At 37.0% G+C, this 22267-nt stretch overlaps 1 protein-coding gene across 7 annotated transcripts in view; it reads left to right on the top strand.

Annotated features, from left to right (window-relative positions):
• KDM4C (lysine demethylase 4C) overlaps positions 1-22267 on the top strand; it is a 383617-nt gene that overhangs the window by 88788 nt on the left and 272562 nt on the right. For all 7 annotated transcript variants that reach the window (XR_004902186.1, XM_036021651.1, XM_028507295.2 and 4 more), the window contains one exon: positions 12491-12540. Coding sequence is in view for 6 of the 7 variants with exons in the window: in XM_036021651.1 (XP_035877544.1) it covers positions 12491-12540 (50 nt within the window). In the remaining variant the exon portion in view is untranslated. The remainder of the gene's footprint in view (positions 1-12490; positions 12541-22267) is intronic.

Below are 22267 nucleotides of genomic sequence, written 5' to 3'. Positions count from 1 at the left end.
TTACACAGGTATTTACTGAGGGACAGTTGTGAGTACATCCTCGAGGCCCCATGGACTTCTGTCGTATTTCTTCACCACTCTAAACATCTGTTGGAATTAGTACTTTTGGGACTTAGCTATCAGAGACTATGAGAAGTATTATAAAGTAGCATATAGGCTCCTGGGCAGTTTGTCAGCTGCATAGTAATCTCCATGCTCTTTTTGACACCCACTTTCAGTGTGGATAAAATTAAAGGAAATGAATAAATTCAACATGTTGGTGAAATCTTAGTATATAGTCAACTATATACTATATTTCCCTTAAGATGTCTGAAAAATTAGTAACAGCTTTTCTGGAGTTTGTTCAATACTGATTAATTTGAGTTTTTAGGATTAGAGGAGTTTAGATGAGGTCTCTGCTTTCCTATGAAGAGAGAGGATTTTTTCCTTTTTTACTGGAAACAGGATTATGTTGTCTCCTAACAGTTTCTTAGGAGAATATATTCTGGTCAGGAATTAGGCCCTTTTTTTTTTTTCAATCTTGTGTCTTTGGGAAGGAACAACACCGTTTGTGAGAATAATGATGCCAGTTTCCAAAATATTCCTTTTCCCAGCATGTATATTTTTCAGTATTTAATTACTCTATTGGTTACTAATAATATAGTCTCCATTATATGCATTAAGGGTAGATTTATATAACACTATTATCTTTAACCATCACCATCATTTATAATGATAAAGGAGTAAAACACAGCAGTAAGTATGACAGCTAATCAACATTCCATTTTCTAAGATAACTACTTTAGGAAACTAGTGATACAAATGACTCTAAGGAAATTTCCCAGTAGATTTATGAAAGATTATATTAGATCAGCATAAATACTTTTGAGGTAAACTCTATCATTATTAAAATTCATTTTAGTAATCATCATAGTATATTTGAAGTGAGCTTTGAAAGTTGGTAAAAACAATACAAATTCATGTAAATATTGGGAGGCAGGGACTGTTTGTGTCAGAACTTAGACACGAGGGACCACCATTCAGGGCTCTAGTCCTTATTTTGCTGCTAATGTTTGACTTTGGGCAAATAACTATGCTTCTGGGGACTCCAGCTTCTTCACCTACAGAATGAGAAGGCTAATCAGTATAATCTCCAACCATAGGAATATTTTTTAAACATATTTTATTGATTGTGATATTACAGTTGTCCCATTTTTTCCTCCCCTTTATTCCCTCTCACCTTGCATCCCCCCCCACCCCCCGCCCCAGCAGCATTCCCCAGCCCCCAGTTCATGTCCATGGGTTGTACATATAAGTTCTTTGGGCTTCTCCATTTCCCATACTTTTCTTAATCTCCCCCTGTCTATTTTGTACAAATGCTAATGGTAGCATTTGTGCTTCTTTTTTCTCTGTACCTTCCCCCCATTCTACCCCCACCCAAACTTCCATGTGATCTCCATTCTTATGATTCTGTCCCTGTTCTAGTTGTTTGATTAGTTTGTTTTTGTTTTTTTCTTTTTATGTTCAGTTGTTGATAGTTGTGAGTTTATTGCCATTTTACTGTTCATATTTTTTATCTTCTTTTTCTTAAATTCCTTTAACATTTCATATAATAAGGGCTTGGTGATGATGAACTCCTTTAACTTGACCTTATCTGAGAAGCACTTTATCTGCTCTCCCATTCTAAATAATAGCTTTGCTGGATAGAACAATCTTCAATGTAGCCTTGCTTTTCATGACTTTGGATACTTCTTTTCAGCCCCTTCTTGCTTGAAAGTTTGAGAAATTAGCTGATAGTCTTATGGGAACTCCTTTGTAGGTAACTGCCTCCTTTTCTCTTGCTGCTTTTAAGGTTCTCTCTTTATCTTTAATGTTGGGTAATGTAATTATGATATGCCTTCCTTGGGTCCAGGTTCTTTGGGACTCCCTGAGCTTCCTGGACTTTCTGGAAATCTGTTTCCTTTGCCAGATTGGGGAAGTTCTCCTTCATTATTTGTTCAACTAAGTTTTCAATTTCTTGCTGTTGTTCTTCTCCTTCTGGCACCCCTATGATTAGGATATTGGAACATTTAAAGTTGTCCAGGAGGTTCCTAAGCTTCTCATTATTTTGAATTCTTGTTTCTTCATTCTGTTCTGGTTGAATGTTTATTTCTTCCTTCTGCTCCAAATTGTTGATTTGTGTCCTGGTTTCCTTCCCTTCACTGCTGGTTTCCTATACATGCCTCTTTATTTCACTTTGCACAGCCTTTACTTTTTCCTCTATTTTGCGTCCATACTCAACCATTTCTGTGAACATCCTGATTACCTGTGTTTTGAACTGTGCACCTGATAGATTGTCTATCTCTTTATTGTTTAGTTCTAGTTTTGGTGATTTGATTTGTTCTTTCATTAGGGCCATACTTTTTTTGTTCTCGCACAGCTGTTATGTTTTAAGGGGCAGAGCCTTAGGTGTTTGCCAAGGCGGGGCAACCCATGTTTGTGTGGGAGGGGTTCAAGAGGGAACAATGCCACTCGCTAGGCTCTCAGCAGGATTTCAGTCACTTTCCCTGCTACTCAGAAGCAAACTGGACCCTTTTGGTACTAATCCTGGGTGGGTGGGCTCTCCAACAAACTCTCCTATGAGGCTGGGAGTTTCTCCTGCTGTCTCAACACCCATAGGGTTTTACCACCAGAGGTTTTGAGTCTTTATTTCCCTGTGCTGGAAACCTGGGTTGTGTGGTCTCTCTTGCTCCCAGTTGCTTTTCCCAGTTATCTGCATGCAAATGTGGGACCACTGGTCTGCCAGCTCAGGCCTTGCCATGTGTCGTGTCCTCCCTGGCTACCTGTGTCCACCCCTTCCACCTGTTTAAATGAATGTTTCTTCTTTGACTCCTTGGTTGTCGGACTTCCGTACAGTTAGATTTTCTGGCAGTTCTGGTTATTTCTTGTTTTTAAATATGTTGTTGTCCTTCTTTTGGTTGTGTGAGGAGGCAAAGTGTATCTACCTACACCTCCATCTTGCCTGGAAGTTCAAAAGGAGCTGCTTATATTGCTAATGCTCAGTTATTCACTGAAACTCTGTTCTTGTTAGGATATTTTGTTTCTCACTGTAGTTTCCTCACTTATGTCTGTCTGTTGATATGGCTGCTAGAGTTTCTCTTTTTCATCTAAGTGTTCTGTCTGGAGGTGGGCCAAGGATTGCATAAAGTTGGGCCTAAGCTCTGGCTGAATTCCTTTACATAGAGTTTTTTATCTGGTGTTCACATAGCGCCTCAGCTCAAGTGCTTTATTGTCTAGGTCATATTTAGAGATGCTCAGCTTGTGTGATAAGGACTGATGATGCCTAAGTGACACAGTCTTACAAATGCATTCATTGTAATTGTAGTTTTGGTTGCTTGGGAAGTCTTCTCTGACATTGGATTTGTGGGGCAGAGAGGTGTCTTGGATTATGTTCCAGAAAGAACACCTGCCACAAAAGCAGGACTGGGCAGAAGGGGAAGCTAGAGTGCAGTAGAACCCTGTGCAGATCCCATAGGTGGGTCTGCTGTCAGGGCCCTTATGAATTCCCCTAGACTGAGGCAAGATGGTGAGGCTTTTGTACTCGTATCATTCATTGCATATGGGACACCAGTCCCTCCCTTTCCAGAGGCCAGGATCTTGGGTAGGGAATATGACTTTGGGTTAGTATGGGGTGAGGCAAGGAGCAGCCTCCCCTTGATGAAGGCAGTGAGGAGAGGGCCTCATCTGGAAGGGGTGCCTGGGTCTCCACCACAGCACCCCCTACAGTCACACTCTTGTTTCTCACATTTGTCTGCTTTTAAGACCTGAAAAGGAAGTAAGCAATGTTCTATTTTCCACAGTTAACTAATGAGACTTAATAATTAAAATAAAATATTAATGTATAAACTTTAATAAATTCATAAATATTAAACCTTGTTAACATCAGTAATGTGAAAATGTGGCATGATTATGCATATAAAATCCATAGTTGTTCAGCCTTCTTTTGGATACAATTAGGAATATACCTTGATTAAAAACTGTATTATAAATTATCTGCTTCAGAAATATTGAGTTTTGTGAAATATAGGTATGATACTTTTTTAAAAAAGATTTTATTTATTTATCTTTAGACAGAAGGGAAGGGAGGGAGAAAGAGAGAGAGAGAGAAGCATCAATGTGTGGTTCCCCCTAACATGGCCTCCACTGGGGACCTGGCCTGTGACCCAGGCATGTGCCCTAACTGGGAATCGAACCGGGGACCCTTTGGTTAACAGGCCAACACTCATTCCACTGAGCCACACCAGCCAGAGCTAGGTATGATACTTTTGATTCATGAAGTTTTTTGTTGAAGAACCAAAAAAACCTTAGTTGTTTAATGGTGTTGTTCTTTGTATCTGAATTTTATTTAAAATGCCATTGTCTTTTGCTTGGTGCATATTATAATTTTAGTTTCAAAGGCGAGTGATTTCATTTTTCATTTGTGTTTTAAAAATGAGTAAAGGTAAGAAAGATAGCTGGGAGAAGTGTACTGTATGAATATTCGAACTTTGGTCTGCTATCAGGTATAAAACATTTTCTTCCAAAAGTTCGGTCACCCTCCAGAAATTATACAAATTATCGTAAAGGATGGGCCAATAGCCTGTCACTTCCTTTCTGATGGCATCTTTGTGGTGATTGATTAGGAAACACAAGCATCTTGGAATTTGGAGTGAGATAGGTCTGGGGTTGGGTGTCACCTAGGTTACCACCTTATGTAAATAAATTAATTCCTCTAAGCCTTGGTTTCCTCATCAGTAAAATGGAGGTGTTAGTAGTAGAACTTATAGTACAGGATCTTAGCACAAGTTCTGATGGATTATAAGGGCTCAATAAATGGAAGCTGTGATGAGCTCTAATCATAATGACTGGTTGATTATTCTTTTCACTGAGCTCAGCCCTTTACTAACTACAGAAAGCAAGCTCATATGTACAAGCTCATGCCAGTAAAAAAAAGGGGAGGGTCAGTTTAGAGTTGTCATCTGTCAGAAAACTTTCTGGATAATTGAACCTGGTTATTTAGGGGAGCTGACTATGAGCAAAACAACAAGGGGAAGAAGAAATTTAAACTAAGGAGGAAAGGGTTATTGCACACTCAGCCTCAGGGGGAGGGAATAGAGGACAGCCTTGTTTTAGGATTGACCTGCCTGAGCATGGCATGGACCTGGAAGGGGTTCTCCCCTCTGTGCCCTGGGCTGGATTTGCCCTGGATGTCACAGGGTAGATGAAAGCTGGGCCAGCAGGAAACATCAGTAGCACCTGTAAGTGAAACTGGCAGGGGAACCCATGTAGTCACTTGTTTCGGCACAGCGGCAGAGGTATGGACAGTGAGTAGAGCTGGGAACATTGGTTTCTGAACATATTAATAGTAGCCTCAGGGTCCCCAAATGAAATTAGGGAGACTTTGAGGGAGTGATCTGAGAAATAGGAGTTTACTCTTTGAGAAGTATTGTTAAACACTTCTAATGGACTGAACATATCTTGAAAAGAGAAAGACTAGTTCACAGAGAAAATCTGAATCAGAGAAATGGATCTAGTACATTTTGAAAAAATAGTTTTACCTACTGGCAGTTTGAAATGTCTGTCTAGTAATTATTCAAGATAGTGTTTATATTACAACCACCAGGATGACATCATTTTTGGTCCATTCTTTGAGCAAAGCACCCAAACACAGGCTTGGGGGAATTATTCTGTTTTCTTCAGCCTTCAAATTAGATCTTTATTTTAATTCATAAAAGACTCTGGTTTTAAATAAAACATCACCTTGTAAATATCTAATTAGTGATAGGTCATTAGTGATTCATAGTTTCTTAATTGATGTAGCAGAACTGTTTGCAATATTCATCTTTTATATGGAACAAAAAACTCTTAAAGGTGAAATGAACAATGAATAATTTCAACAAACTGGTATGTACTTGAGGGCATACAATGGTAGACATCTTATTTGGTGATTTTCAAAGGATACAGAAAAGTGCAAGACATACTCATATCTTCAGAGAATAAAGAATTACCTGTGTGACTGAGCAATGGTGGCACTTAACGGAGTGCCTGGCTGTGAACTAGGCACTCACTGTACAAGGTAGGGTAAAAAGGGTAATTCATGTGACCATTTCTGAGTTGTAGTAGGTGTTCTGTCCCTCCCAGAACTCAGTGCCTACCCAGACAAAAGTTATTTATGCATAGCAGCTAGTTATGGAAAGTAATAGATGATAAATACTACATGAAAAATATAACAGAAGGGTTCTGGGTGGAAGAAAAGGAATGAGATTGCTGAGATTTATCATGTTCAAAGAGAGCTTCAAAGGGGATGTGGAATCTGGGCAGGGCTTGGGAGGTTGGGATTTGAAGCAGAATGGAGGGGGCTGTTTGAGGTGAAGACTGAGGTCAAAGCCTGTGTGAGTGATAGAATAATTCATAGTCTAGCCTAATGAGAATAGACTGTTGATATTTAAGGCTGGGGCAAAATTGGGGGTGGGGTGGGGTGGGGTGTTGAAAGTGAGGCAGTAAGGAATAAAGGTTTTTATGTTCTGATAGTGATGTGAGGACTGTAGCTGCCCAGGGAAGTAGAGGCAAGAGGGTATACTTATGATTGTAGTCTAACTGGGGCAGATCAAGATTGAAATTGAGGTGATGTTGCCAAGAGATGGATAGAAGATTTTGAGGCTATGGAGTGGATGGGGCTTGCAATTAGCAATGGGAGCAGTGAGGATGAGAAATAGAGAAGAGGTGACTCTGGTAGTTCTAGTTTGGAAGGCTAGGGGGAAATGGATTGTGAGCTGAAATGGGAATTCTAGGAGAGATAATCAGCTTAAAGGGGGAAATATGAATTTGATCCTGTGTATGTAGAAACTTTTGAAGTGATGGAATACTGTTATAGAAACATCTAGGAAGTGGTCAGGGCCATAGAAGTAGGACTTCTCTGACTTGAGGTCACTAACTGTCTGTAATACAAGACAGGACCTTTTCCTGTAGGGCCTTCAACTTGTTGCCTCTACTTAGCCACCAGTTCTTCCTGCTGGACAGATTTTCAATAGGGAAGCAAAGTGACAGGATCTGATTGGGCTACATTGACTGGCAAGGGCAAAGCTTGAGGAAGGGTTAACTAATTAAGACGCTACAGTAGTAATTTGTGTGATAGAGAATGGTGGCCTGGACCAAGGTGATGGCAATGGAGGTAGAGAAATGTCTTGAACAAATGAAAGGTAGAAAATGTAAAACCTGGGGGTTGATTAGGTATAAGGGGAATGTGATCACAACTCCCACATTTCTGGACAGTTGGTTGGATGGGGAACTCGAGGAAAAGCAGATCTGATAGGATGATGGTAGAGGAGTAAGCTTTGTGCAAATTGTTTGAGGGCTGCCAAATGAACTTGTTCCATTCCTGTTGGTTTTAGAGATTCAGAGCTCAGGAGACATGTATGGAGTGGAGCGTGTGGGTGATCTTGAAGCCTTGAGTGAAGGTGGTTCCCTCAGGGAGGAAGGTGGAGGCACCAAAACATGGAATCAGGGGGAGCATCAGTGTTAGATGTGGCAAGAGTAGAAGGTAGAAAACCACTGGGGATGAGTTGGATCATGAAACTCAAGGGAAGTGAGCATTTCAAGAAACTATTAAAAAATTCCACCCTGCTGGTGTGGCTCAGTGGATTCAGTGCCATCCGGTGAACCAAGGGGTCACTGGTTCAATTACCAGTCAGAGCACATGCCTTGGTTGCGGACCAGGTCCCTGGTAGGGGGTACTCAAGAAGCAACTACACATTGATGTCTCCTTCTCTTTCTTCCACCCTTCCCCCTCTCTAAAAATAAATTTAAAAAAATCTTTAAAAAATTCTAGATAGAAAAACGTTAAAGACAAAAAGAATGTGACAACCTTTGTCTGAGCAGCTATACTGAGAGTGATGAAAATAGGATCCAGATTACACTGGACTCCAGTGTGAATGGTAGTAAAAAGTGTGGCAAGCATTGGAAGGTGTGTGTGTGTAAGGGGAGGAAAAGAAAGCAGATGAGCCCTGGCTGGTGTGGCTCAGTGGACTTAGCGCTGGCCTTGGAGCCAATTGGTTGGATTCCTAGTCAGGGCACATGCCTGGGTTGCAGGCCAGGGCCCTGGTAGGGGGCGTGTGAGAAGCAACCACCCATTGATATTTCTCTCTTCCTCCCTTCCTCTCTCTATAAAAAAATAAATAAAATCTAAAAAAGGAAAAGAAAGAAGGCAGATGGATGGTAGCAAGATGAAAGACTCAGGAAAGTTATTTATTTGTTATTTTATTTATAAGGTGGGGCAAAGGTAGGTTTACAGTTTGTATGGCAATAATACAGTAATAAATAAATAATAATACAAGAATAAACTGTGTTTTGTGGACTCACAACTGTAAACATACTTTTGTCCCATCCTGTATTTAGTCAGGTGTCTAAATGCTGATGACAGAGTGTCAGAGGGATGGACAGGCAGGCAGTATTGTTATGCTATAATTTCAAAAAATTATTGAGAATTGCTTAGTGTTTCCATGAAGTAGTATGTCAAATAGAAATGAACAAAGTCTTGGATGTTATCAGAGCAGCAGGATTTCAAACTTTTTGAAAACATGCTAGTGATTTAGGGTTTTTTTTTTGGCTTTTATACCCTATGACTTGCTCTTATTCAGAGCATTCTGTTTCAAATGTGGTCTGATAGTAGCTTATACCAATTTTTTAAAAAAAGTTTTTTGGATGAAAAATATTAACATTCTTATGAAGTTAGAACCTTTTGCTAGTTGACTTTTACTCATTTTTTCTTTTTATTAAATAATTAGATGATGTTTTTCAGTGCTGACCACAACATTCATAGGAACTAAATTGTTAGGCAATTATATTGGAAAATTAGATTCCCTCAACCCATGCCATTGAAGTGGAAATTAAGTACCTTAAACCTGCCCATCTACCTTGAGCACACTTTGTCCTTCACAGACTGTTGATATATTACAGGAATGTGTAGGATCCAGGAGGAATAAAGAAAAGGCAAGGCAGAATTGGGAAACCTAAAAATGTGTGGTTCTGGGAGATGGTTAAATCTTGAGAGAAAGTTTTGATTGAAATAGGCATTTGAACAGACTGGGAAGTTGAGACTCTCAGTGGTTGATCCTGAGTGTGCTAGGCTGACTCTATAGATAGTCTGTAAATTGGCTTCAATTACTATTTACCCTTTCTCTCCATTTCCCACTTTCATGATTTTTTTTTCTTCTTTCTGTATCCTGCCTTTCCTTTACATCTTCTATCCTGGTATAGCAGGAACAAAATTCATAACTTGAGAGCGAAAGTCAGCAAACAGTAACTGAGCATCTGCTCAGCTGGTGCTGTGTTTCAGGAGAAAGACATGACCCTTGCCCAAGGGAGCTTGATAGGAGAGCGGGAAGGCAGAAAGACAAACAACAAATAAACAAACAAAGAAATAAATTGTGAGTACCATGGTGAAAGCCTATACTCCGTGTGGTTGGTCAGCAAGAGGGAATGGGAAGCTCTCCCTTGGGGTGACTCTGTCTGAGCTTGGAAAAAGGAGTGGGTGTTTTTGTGAACTGGACAGGGGTGATAATGGCATAGAAGGTCCAGAAATAGGAGCTGGGAAGGATCAGAGGTGTGAGATAACAAGGGCAATGTCTAAACCAGGCAAGAGAAGAGGAGCTGCCCCTTGAAGTCATTTTGTCCCAGTATGCTTCATTGAATGAACGCAGTGTGGCTTTCAGTTTGAGGATTTGGTTGTCCTCAGGAAATTTTGCATGTCTTCCTGTGTTAAGGGGCTGTGGTTGGAAGTAAGTTTTTATTCTTTGATAATTTCTGATGCTATAGAACTATAGCAATCATTGGTTAGCCATAAAAGTTTTATTAATAATCACTTATGAACTGGATTTTTTGGGAAAGTTTTAAAGTTCATTCATTAATCCTCTCATGAAAAATCTGCACAATCATAACAGTCACTACAAAACCTTCTTCATGTCCGCACCAACATTGGTCTTTGCAGTCCTCCTGGGTTTCTTTGTTGTATTCTTATGGTCATTTTGCTGTTTTGTTGAGGTCTTTTTCTGTCATACAGGCCATGTCTTATAAATCTATGTTTGGATTCATTTTTCTTTTCTTTTTCTTTTTAATGACTTTATTCATTCATTTTTACAGAGAAGGAAGGGAGGGAGAGACAGGGGGAGACATTGATGTGAGAGAGAAACATTGATTGGTTGCCCCTTGCATGTGCCCCGACTGGGGACTGAACCAACAACCTAAGTGTGTGCCCTGACTGGGAGTTGATCCGGCGACCTTTCCCTTTGTGGGACAGCACCCATCCAACTGCACCACACTGGTCAGGGCTTGGTTCATTTTTCTTTGCATGATCCAAGGAATCATAAATCATGCCAAAGACAGTTGTCTTGCCACCACCAGAATGGGTTCTGAATTCATATAAAAAGATGACATCCATTGTGGTCTTGTACATTTTGGCTAGTTTCTTGCTGATTTTTTATCTTGGGTACTGTTGCCTTCCCGGGATGAAGGACATCAGTGACCATTTGTTTTTGTTGAAGTAGTTGGTTGGTCCAGATAGGTACACTGTGTTGTTCATGATGGTTGTTGATCGTCAGGCAGCCACGGAGGAAAAATGCTGGATCTTTTATAGAATGTAAAAATAGACCGAGACATTGTCCAAACCTGTAGAAGAAAATAATCACCTGTCTCTGATAGGAATAGCTGTACCTGGGAGATACTATACTTGCAGAAAAGAATTTAGGAGATAGGCCAGTAAAAGGGCATCCTGGGAGGAGAGGTATGATTGGGTTGATTCAAATCCTAGAATGAGTAAACAGGGGATCTTGGAGTAGAGATGCTGCGACTTACCTTCTCCCCTTCTGCAGATGAACAGACCTATGTTTTCTGTGAACAGAACTTCAGATTAAAAAGCTTTACCTTTGATACTGATTTTTCAGAAATGTGAATCAGGATATATAAATACCTCCATCCACATCTGACCCTTTGAGGGCAGGCATATACCCTTTACATGTGTGTATGCATGTGTGTATGTGTGTTATGGGGGAGGAGAACCTCTTATGTGGGGCATATATAGGGGATATAGGGGACATTTTTCTTTTCTGGGTATAAGTGGTGATATTAATCAGGGATTAAAAACTAGTAAGAAGTGACTACAAATATATATTGGGTGATTGTCATTTAGTTATGCTAAAATTTTATCTTCCCAATTCATTGGAATAATTTCATTAATAGTGCCTTAAGGAATAGGATATATGGTTGAATTTTCTTTCAGAGAATTGCCTAGTTACATTGTATCCAATTAAGTTTTGCATACGTTATCATTGACATTAAATGCAGCCGAGTGTGGTGTTAAGTAAAATTAGAAGAATTATTTTAGTTAAAAGTAACTTGAACTTAAAAGTAACTTGGTCTAATAAATGTAGCAAATGTAGGTCTTAGGAATAACATATTTTTACTTAAAATACAAAATGATCATTTCACTTTTAGTATCCTTAATTTTCCTCATTAAACTACCTGTAAAATTTAGTATTTGTGTAGCATATTATGAAATTATTGCTTCAAAATTTGTTAGTAAGTTTACAGTAAATAAGTTCAAGTGTTTACTTTTGGAAACATCTTGTACTAGAAATGAGTATTTTTCTTGAAAAATTATTATTTTTTCCATAATCAAGACTTTAAAAGTCACATAATCATGAAATAAATAGTAGCGGTTTTTTTTTATGACTGGTGAGTTTATTTAAAACCTATTTGAAAGGTATAAGAGAAAGGTTTGATTAAAAATGTAAATGTTGCTATAAAATTTTATGTTCTATTCTGCTTGTCAGTAAAAACATTTTAAAAGGTTAAAAAACACCCAGCAACCCAGTTTTTTGTAAAAACAAAGGCCAACTAACCAAGCACAAAACTAAAACATATGACCAAAAATAGCCCTGGTTTTCTCCGGTGCTGTGAATGTTGGGAGAGAGGTTCTAGTCTCTGTGCTGCAGCTAGCTGCCTCCTGGGCTAACCATTTTCCTGCTCCTTTGCCTTTGTTCCTTAATCTTTAAAATGTGGTTGGTATGGTAAGCTGGGTCATTAAAATAAGTGATTTATGAGTTCATTTTACTTTTGTCCAGTGTTTAAGAGATATGACTCTGTGATTGGTTTTCTAATCTACTCAGTTCATTTAAGTGGAGTTTGGTATAGAATTTTTTTTTTTTTAAGATTTTATTCCTTTTTAGAGGGGAAAGGAGGGAGAAAGTAAGAGAAACATCAATGTGTGGTTGTTCTCTTGTGCTGCCCTTACCAGGGACCTGGCCTGCAACACAGGCATGATTCCCTGATTGAGAATCAAACCAGCAACCCTTTTGTTCTCAGGCTGGCACTCCATCGAGCCACACTAGCTTGGCTGGTGTAGAATTTTTTTACATGACATTATTTAGGAGTAAATATTGTTAGGATACTACCTGAATAAGTATAAACCTAAAATCTCTATTTATGTTTAAAATTTTAGGTATGCAATACCCCCGGAGCATGGGAAACGACTTGAAAGACTAGCTCAAGGTAAACGTACTTTCTGTATTTCCTATCTAGACAGGTTCTTTGTTTTTGAGATATTTTTACAGTGTAGAATGTCACTGTGTTAATTTCATTATTTTCAAGTTATTGGCTACTAAATGATTCTCTAATGGAATATTTTCTCTAGTGGAATATTGTTTTCATGTTAGTATATGCATAGTTTTCCTGGTTGCATAATCTTCATGGTTATTTTAATTGGCTACTTGGTATTTCATCAAGTGATTATACTTAACCTATTTTGGTTATTTCCAATGGTTTTTCTCAGTTATATAATGTATTAACTTCATTGTGTCAATAATACTTTTCTTAAGTTACATCCTTAAGATAAATTCCAAAGAGTACTGATGCTACATCTCAAGGTGCAGGCGTTTTATGAATGTTTTTATGTTGTCAGATCATTTCACCAAAGGGTGACTTCTGACTCCCAGCTCTTGTTTCGTCCCCTTGGCCTGGGACAGCCCTTATGGAAATATGAAGATGAATGTCCCCAGGTTACTGGAGGAGCATGAGAATGTATGTCTTCTTAGACTGGCAAAATTAAACATTCATTACTATAACTTGAATTACTATTTTTTGGCTTTGTTCATCATTATTTTTGGGAAGTCTGTTGATGGTTTTACCTGTGTCCAATTGTGTTTGCAGATGGTATCTTCCTTTTTTCTTCTCTGTCTTAAAGATATACTGGGCAACCTTGCCCTCATCTTCTTATACAAGAAACAAGAATCAGATTTACCTCCTGCCATCTTCATCCCCAGTTTTGTTAATCACCCTTAGCAAGGAAGAAGTAGGCTGATAGTGACTTATTTTCAGGGAAAAGAGAAGTTTTATTGAGCAACAACTAAGGATAAGATAGAAGATGTTCTGCCTTTATTCAGGATTGAATCCTCAGTGAGTATTTCCCTTTTAGTCAGATGTAATCTGTTTCATTGGTATGTTAGGTTTGCCTTCTAGTAGGAAAGGAATTTTATCCCTGCTTTATGGAAGCCTTTTTTAAAAATAATGAAATGGGCATACTGAGAAACTTTATTCTTTGACTTGATGGTTCTGAACAGGAATTTTTAGTAACATTTAAAAGTTACTTTCCTCCAAATCATATTGACAGAAAAGTTTTAGAAGGAATAGTTACATATCACATTTGTAAAAAGCATTATTATAATTTTGGCAAGTATTAAGTATAAAGCCTTAGTGTTTTAATAATGTGATACAGTATAGTAATAATAGCAATGTAACTGTAATCTTGAACTTTGTTGGGGACTATTTTCATGAATATTAAGGTAGGTGAGACCTGGTTCTGGATGATAGATTAAAGCACAGTTTAGAAAATGATTACCATAATGCCTAAATACACAGGCAATGAACTTTATGCTAAATCAATATACTGAACTATCTTCTCTGTAATAATTACTTCACCATTTTCTATTTGCTCCAGTACCAGAGAACTTTTTAAATGGAGTCAGTGTGAACTTCACAGTATAGAGTCACACTAAAATTTCAGTGGGAATATGTCCGTAACCACTTTGATATAATCTATCTGAGAATAACATTCCAGGAAAATATGTGCCATTTCTTTAATTGGTAAGAGGTTAATAAATTTAAAGGATGAACAAGAACTTTAAACTCAGCTGTATGTTTATTCAAAACTGTTTTGCAGCATTATTTTGAGAAATGACATAGGAAAAAGACCCTGTAAGATAGTGGAGGATTTTCATCTGCTGACCAGATGCCAGCCCAATTAATTGAATTCTGCTAAATAATTAAAATGATAAAATAACACAGTAAATATGATGGAGCATTGTAGGATGTATAGGTCAAGGCAGCACTTGATACATAAAGTGAAAAGCGGCCTTGGGTATTTTCCATTATCTTGTCTCCACATCATAATTATCACACTTGCCTTTTATGCATGAATGCTTTCATCTTTGGTTCCTGTTGAAATCTTGATTGACTGTGGCACCTACAAATATTTTATCTGAAAGACATTAGGCCTGCATCTAATAAAGCCAGGAGTCAGATTTTGCCCTTCAGTGGCTTTCTCATTTATACAGCGTTTTTTTTTTCACTATTATGTAGACATAAATATCATAAAAAATCTCCAGTGAATTGTTGCAATTTTTATACTTGTTATGTTCAGCTATAATGCAGTTGCATTCTTTCTAATTTTTGGTTTGATACAATTGAATGGAAAGTATAAAGGAGAATAGAAGTATAATGTTAAATCATAAATGACAGTTTTGAAGATTTTCAGTTTTCAGAATGTATAAATCTCATCCATTTTAGAAATAAAACAATATTTTTGCTCTTCTATTAAGTTAAGCAAAATATGGCTTGAAGACAATTGGGAATGGCTAAACACTTTTGTGGACTGTATTCCATTTTTTAAAATTATGAATAAAATGCCTATATTTAATAAAAATTAAAGATGACTTACTTTGATCAAAATTTTGGTTACTGGGGAAAAATATGCGAGTTAGGACTTTGTGCAGCTGATTCTAGAAGTGTGAATGATTAGCGGGAACCTTGTTTGAAATGACAGGATGGTAGAAGCGAAAAAATTGATTCTTTTAGGTCCTTATATTCACTTGTAACAAGTGTTTTAGTTTTGACTTATTAAAAAAGCAACATTCAGCAAAAAGGAACATAAGTATCATTATGAAGGCTTACTTTAGTTCATTTTTTTTTAACAGTTATCTTTGAGATATGTATGTGTATGTTTAAATGACTATTAATCTTAAATTTAAGCCCGAGGAGCAGATTCTTAGCCTGATATGCAGAGACCCCTATTCCAGGAGGTGGACCAGCATCTGTGGTAGGATTCAGACAGGCTGTGGATTCTCTGAAATTATATTTGAAATAGGGCATATATGTGTATTTCTGGGATGCTATCATGAAATCTTAAAAGGGTTTGTTCCAAAAGAGATGCTGTCAAGAGATTAGAAAATAGCAATAAATATGCCATTTTTAATTCTATGAATAGATTTTCTGAAGTGATTTGTTTTCATACCTCTATCTCAGAGTTTGGAGAATGTACTTTTATAAACTTTCACATTGGCCAATAGATTATTTTCTTAAGTATTCATTTAGCTGATGGTCTGAAAATATTCTATTAAAATGTCTTGTTTTGAAAGGCTAATAAATAAAATACCTCCGATTATAAGCAGTCAATTTTAAGGGGCCCCTTAAGCCATAAAAAATGAAGAAGTCCAGTGATATATCCTCTCCTTCATGCCAAATTCATGCTTCATGCATGGAGATCAATGTATGGTGTGCCAGGGTATGTTTGTTTTCATTTTACTATCAATCAAGTTGCATTAAGAATGGTGAGACAATCCTTAAACTTAATTTCCTCATAATTTGATGTCAGATATCACTATGATTAAACTTTTGAATGTTTTATAGCCAACCATGTTTCTATCCTAGTAGGATTTTAGACATCAAACAGTAATATATAACATACACCAAGTTAGCATAATTGAAATGTAGGATGAAATAAAATTCTGAGAAGTGACAGTAGAGAACGGGGAGGAAGAATTCAGGAGGGGAATGCCAGTTCGCAGGGAGGAATTACCATGGAGGGAAATTAAGAGTTCTTTGGTTCTGCAGGGTGGAAGCAAGGCCAGGAAAATCCTGGCTAGTTTGACTGTGATTTGTTTGAGCCCAAAGTGCATAGGCTGGAGATTCCTGGAAGACCTGTGTATGTATGGTCCACCTGTCCCGTCAAGTCAGGGAAAGTGGGAACTGAAACAAAGTGATCTCAGGATGCAGCTTAAAACCATATGTAATGGCCCATATACCTGTTAAATTGAGTGGAAATAACCCACCAACTTGAAATTGGAAAAAGTCTCCCTTTATACAATGTACTATGTTCAAGAGAAAAAAATAAGGCAATTGTTTAGGAGAACCACCATCTTTCTTGACACCATTCATGATCAGTATGGAGTTCTCCTGGTTGTCCTCTTGGAGAGTTCCATAGAACTGTATCTCTACCAGTAGAGATGCTGATGGGTTGTGGAACACTTAGAGCTGAGTGAAGCCTGCAGTGTGGTAATTTTCTATCCATTCCTGAGTAATTAATTGCTCTATGAATGATAGGAAGCACGGAGAGGCCAACTACAGTTTAAATGCCTAATGTTGTTTTCTTATGTATGAATGTGGGTCAAAATGACCAGGTTTCTCTCCATGTATTGTATGTAGCTCATTGGTTTATTCCATTAATAAACTTTTATATGTAAATACTATCTAAAAGCATTTCTCACAGCAGTAGTTCTTCCATATTCCTTTTCTGTGTTTTTTTCCTTATCATTCATTTGTATAGTTGCTATAGAGATGGTCATATGGCTATTGCACAAACCATTTAAAAATTTTATCAAAGCATACTTGGGTAAATTTTAATTATATTCAAATGAAATTACCTTAAACTCTGTTGCTACTGTGGACATATATTCTACATGTCTGATTTCTCCATCTTTTGTCCCTCCTTTTTCCTTTCTCTTCTTCCTTTCTTTCCTAACTGATTAATAACTGATTTCAACTTCTGCAAACTATTGTTTATATACCCATAGAAACTGTTACTAAACTTTGATTACTAAATCTTTTTCCAAGGCTGAAGCTTTGGCAATTTAATAGCTGTTGCATAGGTTTGTGTTTTGTCATATGGGATTTGGATTTAAAAATAATTTCAAAATTAGTAATAGCTTATATATTAGAAAATATAAACCAGTTAACAATATGGAAAAATTTTTATCTCACAAGAAGAGCACACTATTTTTAGATCATATTTATTATATTTCTAGCACAATTTAAGAATGTCATATATATGTGTGTGTGTGTATATGTATATATGATCAGATTGAGGTAAAATGCACTTCTAGTAAAAGCTACCTCCATTGAATATGCAAAGTCTGTCCAGAAGGTATCCAGCCATGCAATATGAAAAATGGAGATATTTATTGAAGGAGATACAAGGTACAAGAAACATTGTACATAGGACAATGATGCCCTAGTCCCCCTCAAAGTAGGCACCTTGGAACCTTACACAGTTCTCCCAATCTCCATCAGCTGCTCTATTGTATTTTCCTGAATCTCATCAGTGGTCTGAAATCTCTTCTCTTTTAAAGATGATTTTAGTTTTGGGAAAAGTCAGAAGTTGCAGGGTGCCAAATCTGGGGTATAGGGGGCGCTGAGTCACCTGGATGATTTGATATTGGTCCAAAAACTCTGCATGAGAGACATGATGCATGAGTGGGTACACTGTTGTGATGAAGCTGCCAATTACCAGTTGTCCATAGCTGTGGCCTTCTGAATCATCTGAATAGTTTCTGTGGAGGAATGTTCAAGCTTAACAAAAAACAATGCAGATTTGTTGCTCTATTCACTCAGTCATTTTGAATGTGATGGTACACAGTACACATGCTCACTCAACTGTGTCTACCACCCCCTGCCAACTAGTACTATGAAGTTTTCATTGTTCATGCATGTGCATTCCAGTCCACTGTCCTTGGCTTCCAGGTTACATCAATGTCGCGCAAACTATTCTTGTTATATTAACAATGGCTGGACTTTTTCTGGACAACCTTGTACTGTTTACTGAGTTTTAACAAATCTATAAAGTGGTATCAATACCACCATTATTGGTCTATAGAGCAGTATCCCAGTAAAGTTCTCTTGTGCCCTTTGCATTAATCCCTTCCTCCAGCCACTGGCAACTAGTAATCTGATTTCTTTTCCTAGAATGTCATAAAAGTGGTATTATACAATAGGTAGACTTTTGGATCTCATTCTTTCACTAAGAATAATACTTCTTATATATGTTACTTTTATCTTGAACACAGGGCATCCTGGGATGTGTCTTGGTCTTTGAGAGGGCTTATGTGATTCTATACTTTCCCATGTTACACAGCTACCAGCAGTACTGTGGCAGTCTTAGCAAACAGTGGTTGTGGGATGTTTTAAGGTTTCAGGGTTCTATTGGGATCCTTGTAGTACATAATCTTTAGTATGCTAGACTTCGTCCCTTTAACATGTTCTTTGGATTGGGAGAATGGTTTCAAAGACCACCTTTGCTTGCTTACCCATATATAATATCTTAAAAAAGAAAATGTATAGTAATGACTTTATTTTGTTAGGGATTGATAGCCAGTAGTGTTTCATTTTTGCTGTTAATATAACCAAGCTATAGATCAAGAAATTGAGATACTGAGTAGCCTGTTGTAACTCTGTATAATTGCTTTCCCCCTTCTTTTGGATGCTATAACTACAAGAGTTAGTTCTTGGAATACGTGTTTAAACTATTTTATTCCATGCATCCTATGTACTATTGTACTTCTAATTTTTGATTGTTTATTTAGAATGGAAATGTATACATTATTACTACTTAATAATTTTGTAGAAATGTAGTTTTTTTCCAAACTTTTCTTTCAGTTGTTTCACGCCCAAATTAGATACAATTTTATTGGGAGCTCATTGGTCTACCTGTTATAGAAACTAATGTGTTACTTGTAGGGAGGAGTTGGTATGGGAGGAAGAAATTGTAGGGTGGTTGTCCCTACTTGTCTCCATAGTTTGAAATGTGAAATAACTGATTTTCTTCTCTGTTCTGTATTTTTAGTTTTATAGAATTGTTACTTGACATCCATTTGGGAGTATTTGGAACCCAGAGTAAAATTTAATATTTAATTTTAAAACAGCAGAGTTAAAGAGAAGTTTGAAGAATCTGTAGGTGAATGAATACAAAGTAAAACATGAAGCAATATAATTTAACTCTAGTTGTGCTTGACTGTTAGAACTCTTTTATGGGGGAGAAGTTTGTTACTTGTGACCAGCACTGCTTACTAGGTTTGGGTCATAGGCCTAAGGTATTAAGATGGTTTTTAAGACTTAGTAACCATTGCCTTTTTATGGCAACTACCCAGTTGGCTTTGTAGGTCTACTGGGACAGAGATCCACCTTCTCCACTAACAAGCTGCTGAGATGGTAGAAAACAAAGATTCCTTGAGCTAACATAATAACTAGAGTCAATATGGTGGAAGTAAGTAATAGAGATAATAATAATGGTCACTATTTCTTGAATGTTAGTATGTGTAAAGTAAACTAAATTTTTTTAATTGAGGTAAAGTTTGTATAACATAAAACAACCATTTTGAAGTGTACAATTCAGTAACATTTAGTGTATTAACCCCGTATCTATGAATCAGTCACTCGATTCTCACCCCTGCAGACCCAGGTAGCTTTTGTTTGTCTGCTTTCTTTTTAGATATTTACCTATTCTGGATATTTTGGATATTTCATATACCTGGAATCATATAATATATGAGTGGCCCTTTTCATGCAAAATGTTTTTAGGTCATAGCTTATATCATTACTTGAATTTTTTTATGGATAAGTAATATTTGGTTGTATGGATATACCACACTTGATCATCAGTATATCAGTTGATGGACATTTAAGTGGTTTCTACCCTTTGACTCTGGATACATTTTTTGAGCATTATCTGATTGGATTGCTATGAAGATCCTGTGAGGACAGCCACTATGGAAAATAGTAGGGAGGGTTCTCAAAAAATTAAAAATAGAACTACCCTGTAATCCACTAGTTCCACTTCTGGATTTATGTCTGAGAGAAATGAAATCACTGTCTTTAAGAGATACCTGCACTTCTATGTCCATGTCCATTACAGCATTACTTACAATAGCCAAGACATGGAAACAATCTAAGTGTCCATTGATAGGTGAAAGGATAAAGTAGATGTGTTATATGAATACAATGTAATATTATTCAGCCACGAGAAAGAAGGAAATCCTACTATTTTCTTCAACATGGATGAAACTTGAGAGCATTATGCTAAGTGAAATAAATCAGAGAAAAATAAATACTATGTGATCTTATATGTGGAATCTAAAAAAACTGAATTTATAGGTAACAGAGAAAAGATTGGTGGTTGCCAGAGGCAAGAGGTAGGAGAAGTGGGTGAAGGCGATAAAAAGGTATAAACTTTCAGTTATGAGATGAATATAAGTTACAAGGATGTACCGTACATCATGGTGACTATAGTTAATAATATTATATTGAAAATTGCTAAGAAAGTAGATTTTAAAACTTCACATATAAAAATATTGTAACACGAGATTATGAATGTAACTGAACATTATTGTGCTAATCATTTAAGAGTGTGTGTATATATATGTGTGTGTATATATATATATACATAGATACATATATATATATAAAATCACGCTGTATACCTTAAACTTATACAATGCTATATGTCAATAAAGCTGGAAAAAAGAGAACCCAGTTAGGAAGATAACAATAATATCCTCATTATATGGATGGGGAAATTGAGAAACTGAGCGATTATGGGACTAGTCAAAGCTGTATGAGTGTTAAAATTGTGTTTTGAATTCATGTCTCTGCAAGGCTGAACTCCAAGTTCTTTTTTTAAAATTATATTTTATTGATTATGCTATTACAATCGTCCCAACTTTTCCCTATCACCCTGCTTCACTCAGCACCCTCTACTCCCTCAGGCAATCCCCACACCATTGTTCATGTCCGTGGGTCATGCGTCTTAGTTCTTTGGCTACTCTATTTCCTATACTGTACTTTACATTCCCGAGGTTATTCTGTAACTACCTGTTTGTGTTTCTTAATCCCCTCAACTCTTCACCCATCCTCCCACAACCCCTCTCATCTGGCAACCATCAAAACGTTCTCTGTGTCCATTATTCTGTCTCTTTTCTTCTTGTTTGCTTAGTTTGTTTTTTTAGATTCCATTGTTGGTAGATTTGTATTTATTGCCATTTTATTGTTCATAGCTTTGATCTTCTTTTTCTTAAGTAAGTCCCTTTAGCACTTCATTAACATATAATGGTTTGGTGATGATGAACTTCTTTAGTTTTTTCTTGTCTAGGAAGCTCTTTATCTACCCTTCAATTCTAATGACAGTTTTGCTGGGTAGAGCAATTTTGGCTGTCACTTTTCATGACTTTGAATATTTCTTTCCGATTCCTTCTAGCCTGCAAAGTTTCTTTTGAAAACTCAGCTGACAGTCTTATGGGAACTCCCCTGTAGGTAACTAATTTCTTTTTTCTTGCTGCTTTTAAGATTCTCTCTTTATCATTAAACTTTGGCTTTTTAACTATGATGTGTCTTGGAGTGGGCCTCTTTGCATCCATCTTGTTTGCAAAGCACTCTCTGTGCTTCCTGGACTTGCATGTCTATTTCCTTCACCAAATTGGAGAAGTTTTCTTTCATTATTTTTTTCAAATAGATTTCCAGTTCCTTGTTCTTTCTTTTCTTCTGGCTCCCCCATTGAAGCAAATATTGGAATGCTTGAAGTTGTCCCAGAGGCTGCTTATATTATCTTTTTTTTAAATTCTTTTTTCTTATTCTGATTGGTTGTTTTTTACTTCTTTATGTTTCAAATCATTGATTTGATTCTTGGCTTCATCCACTCTGCTATTGTTTCCCTGTAAATTGTTCTTTATTTTAATTAGTGTATCTCTCACTTCTGACTGGATCTGTTTTTTGCTATTGAGGTCCTCATTAAGTTCTTGAGCATCCTTATAACTAATGTTTTGAACTCTACATCTGATAGATTGTTTATTTCCCTTTTGTTTTGTTCTTTTTCTGAAGTTTTGATTTATTCTTTCATTTGAGCCATTTTTCTTTGCTCATTTTGTCAGCCTCCCTGTGTTTGTTTCTGTGTATTAGGTAG

Source organism: Phyllostomus discolor, chromosome 3 (assembly GCF_004126475.2).
Source record: "Phyllostomus discolor isolate MPI-MPIP mPhyDis1 chromosome 3, mPhyDis1.pri.v3, whole genome shotgun sequence".
In the NCBI taxonomy this organism is placed as follows: domain Eukaryota; kingdom Metazoa; phylum Chordata; class Mammalia; order Chiroptera; family Phyllostomidae; genus Phyllostomus; species Phyllostomus discolor.
The sequence above is the reverse complement of the archived record's forward strand: the minus strand, read 5'-3'. Positions and strand labels throughout refer to the sequence as shown.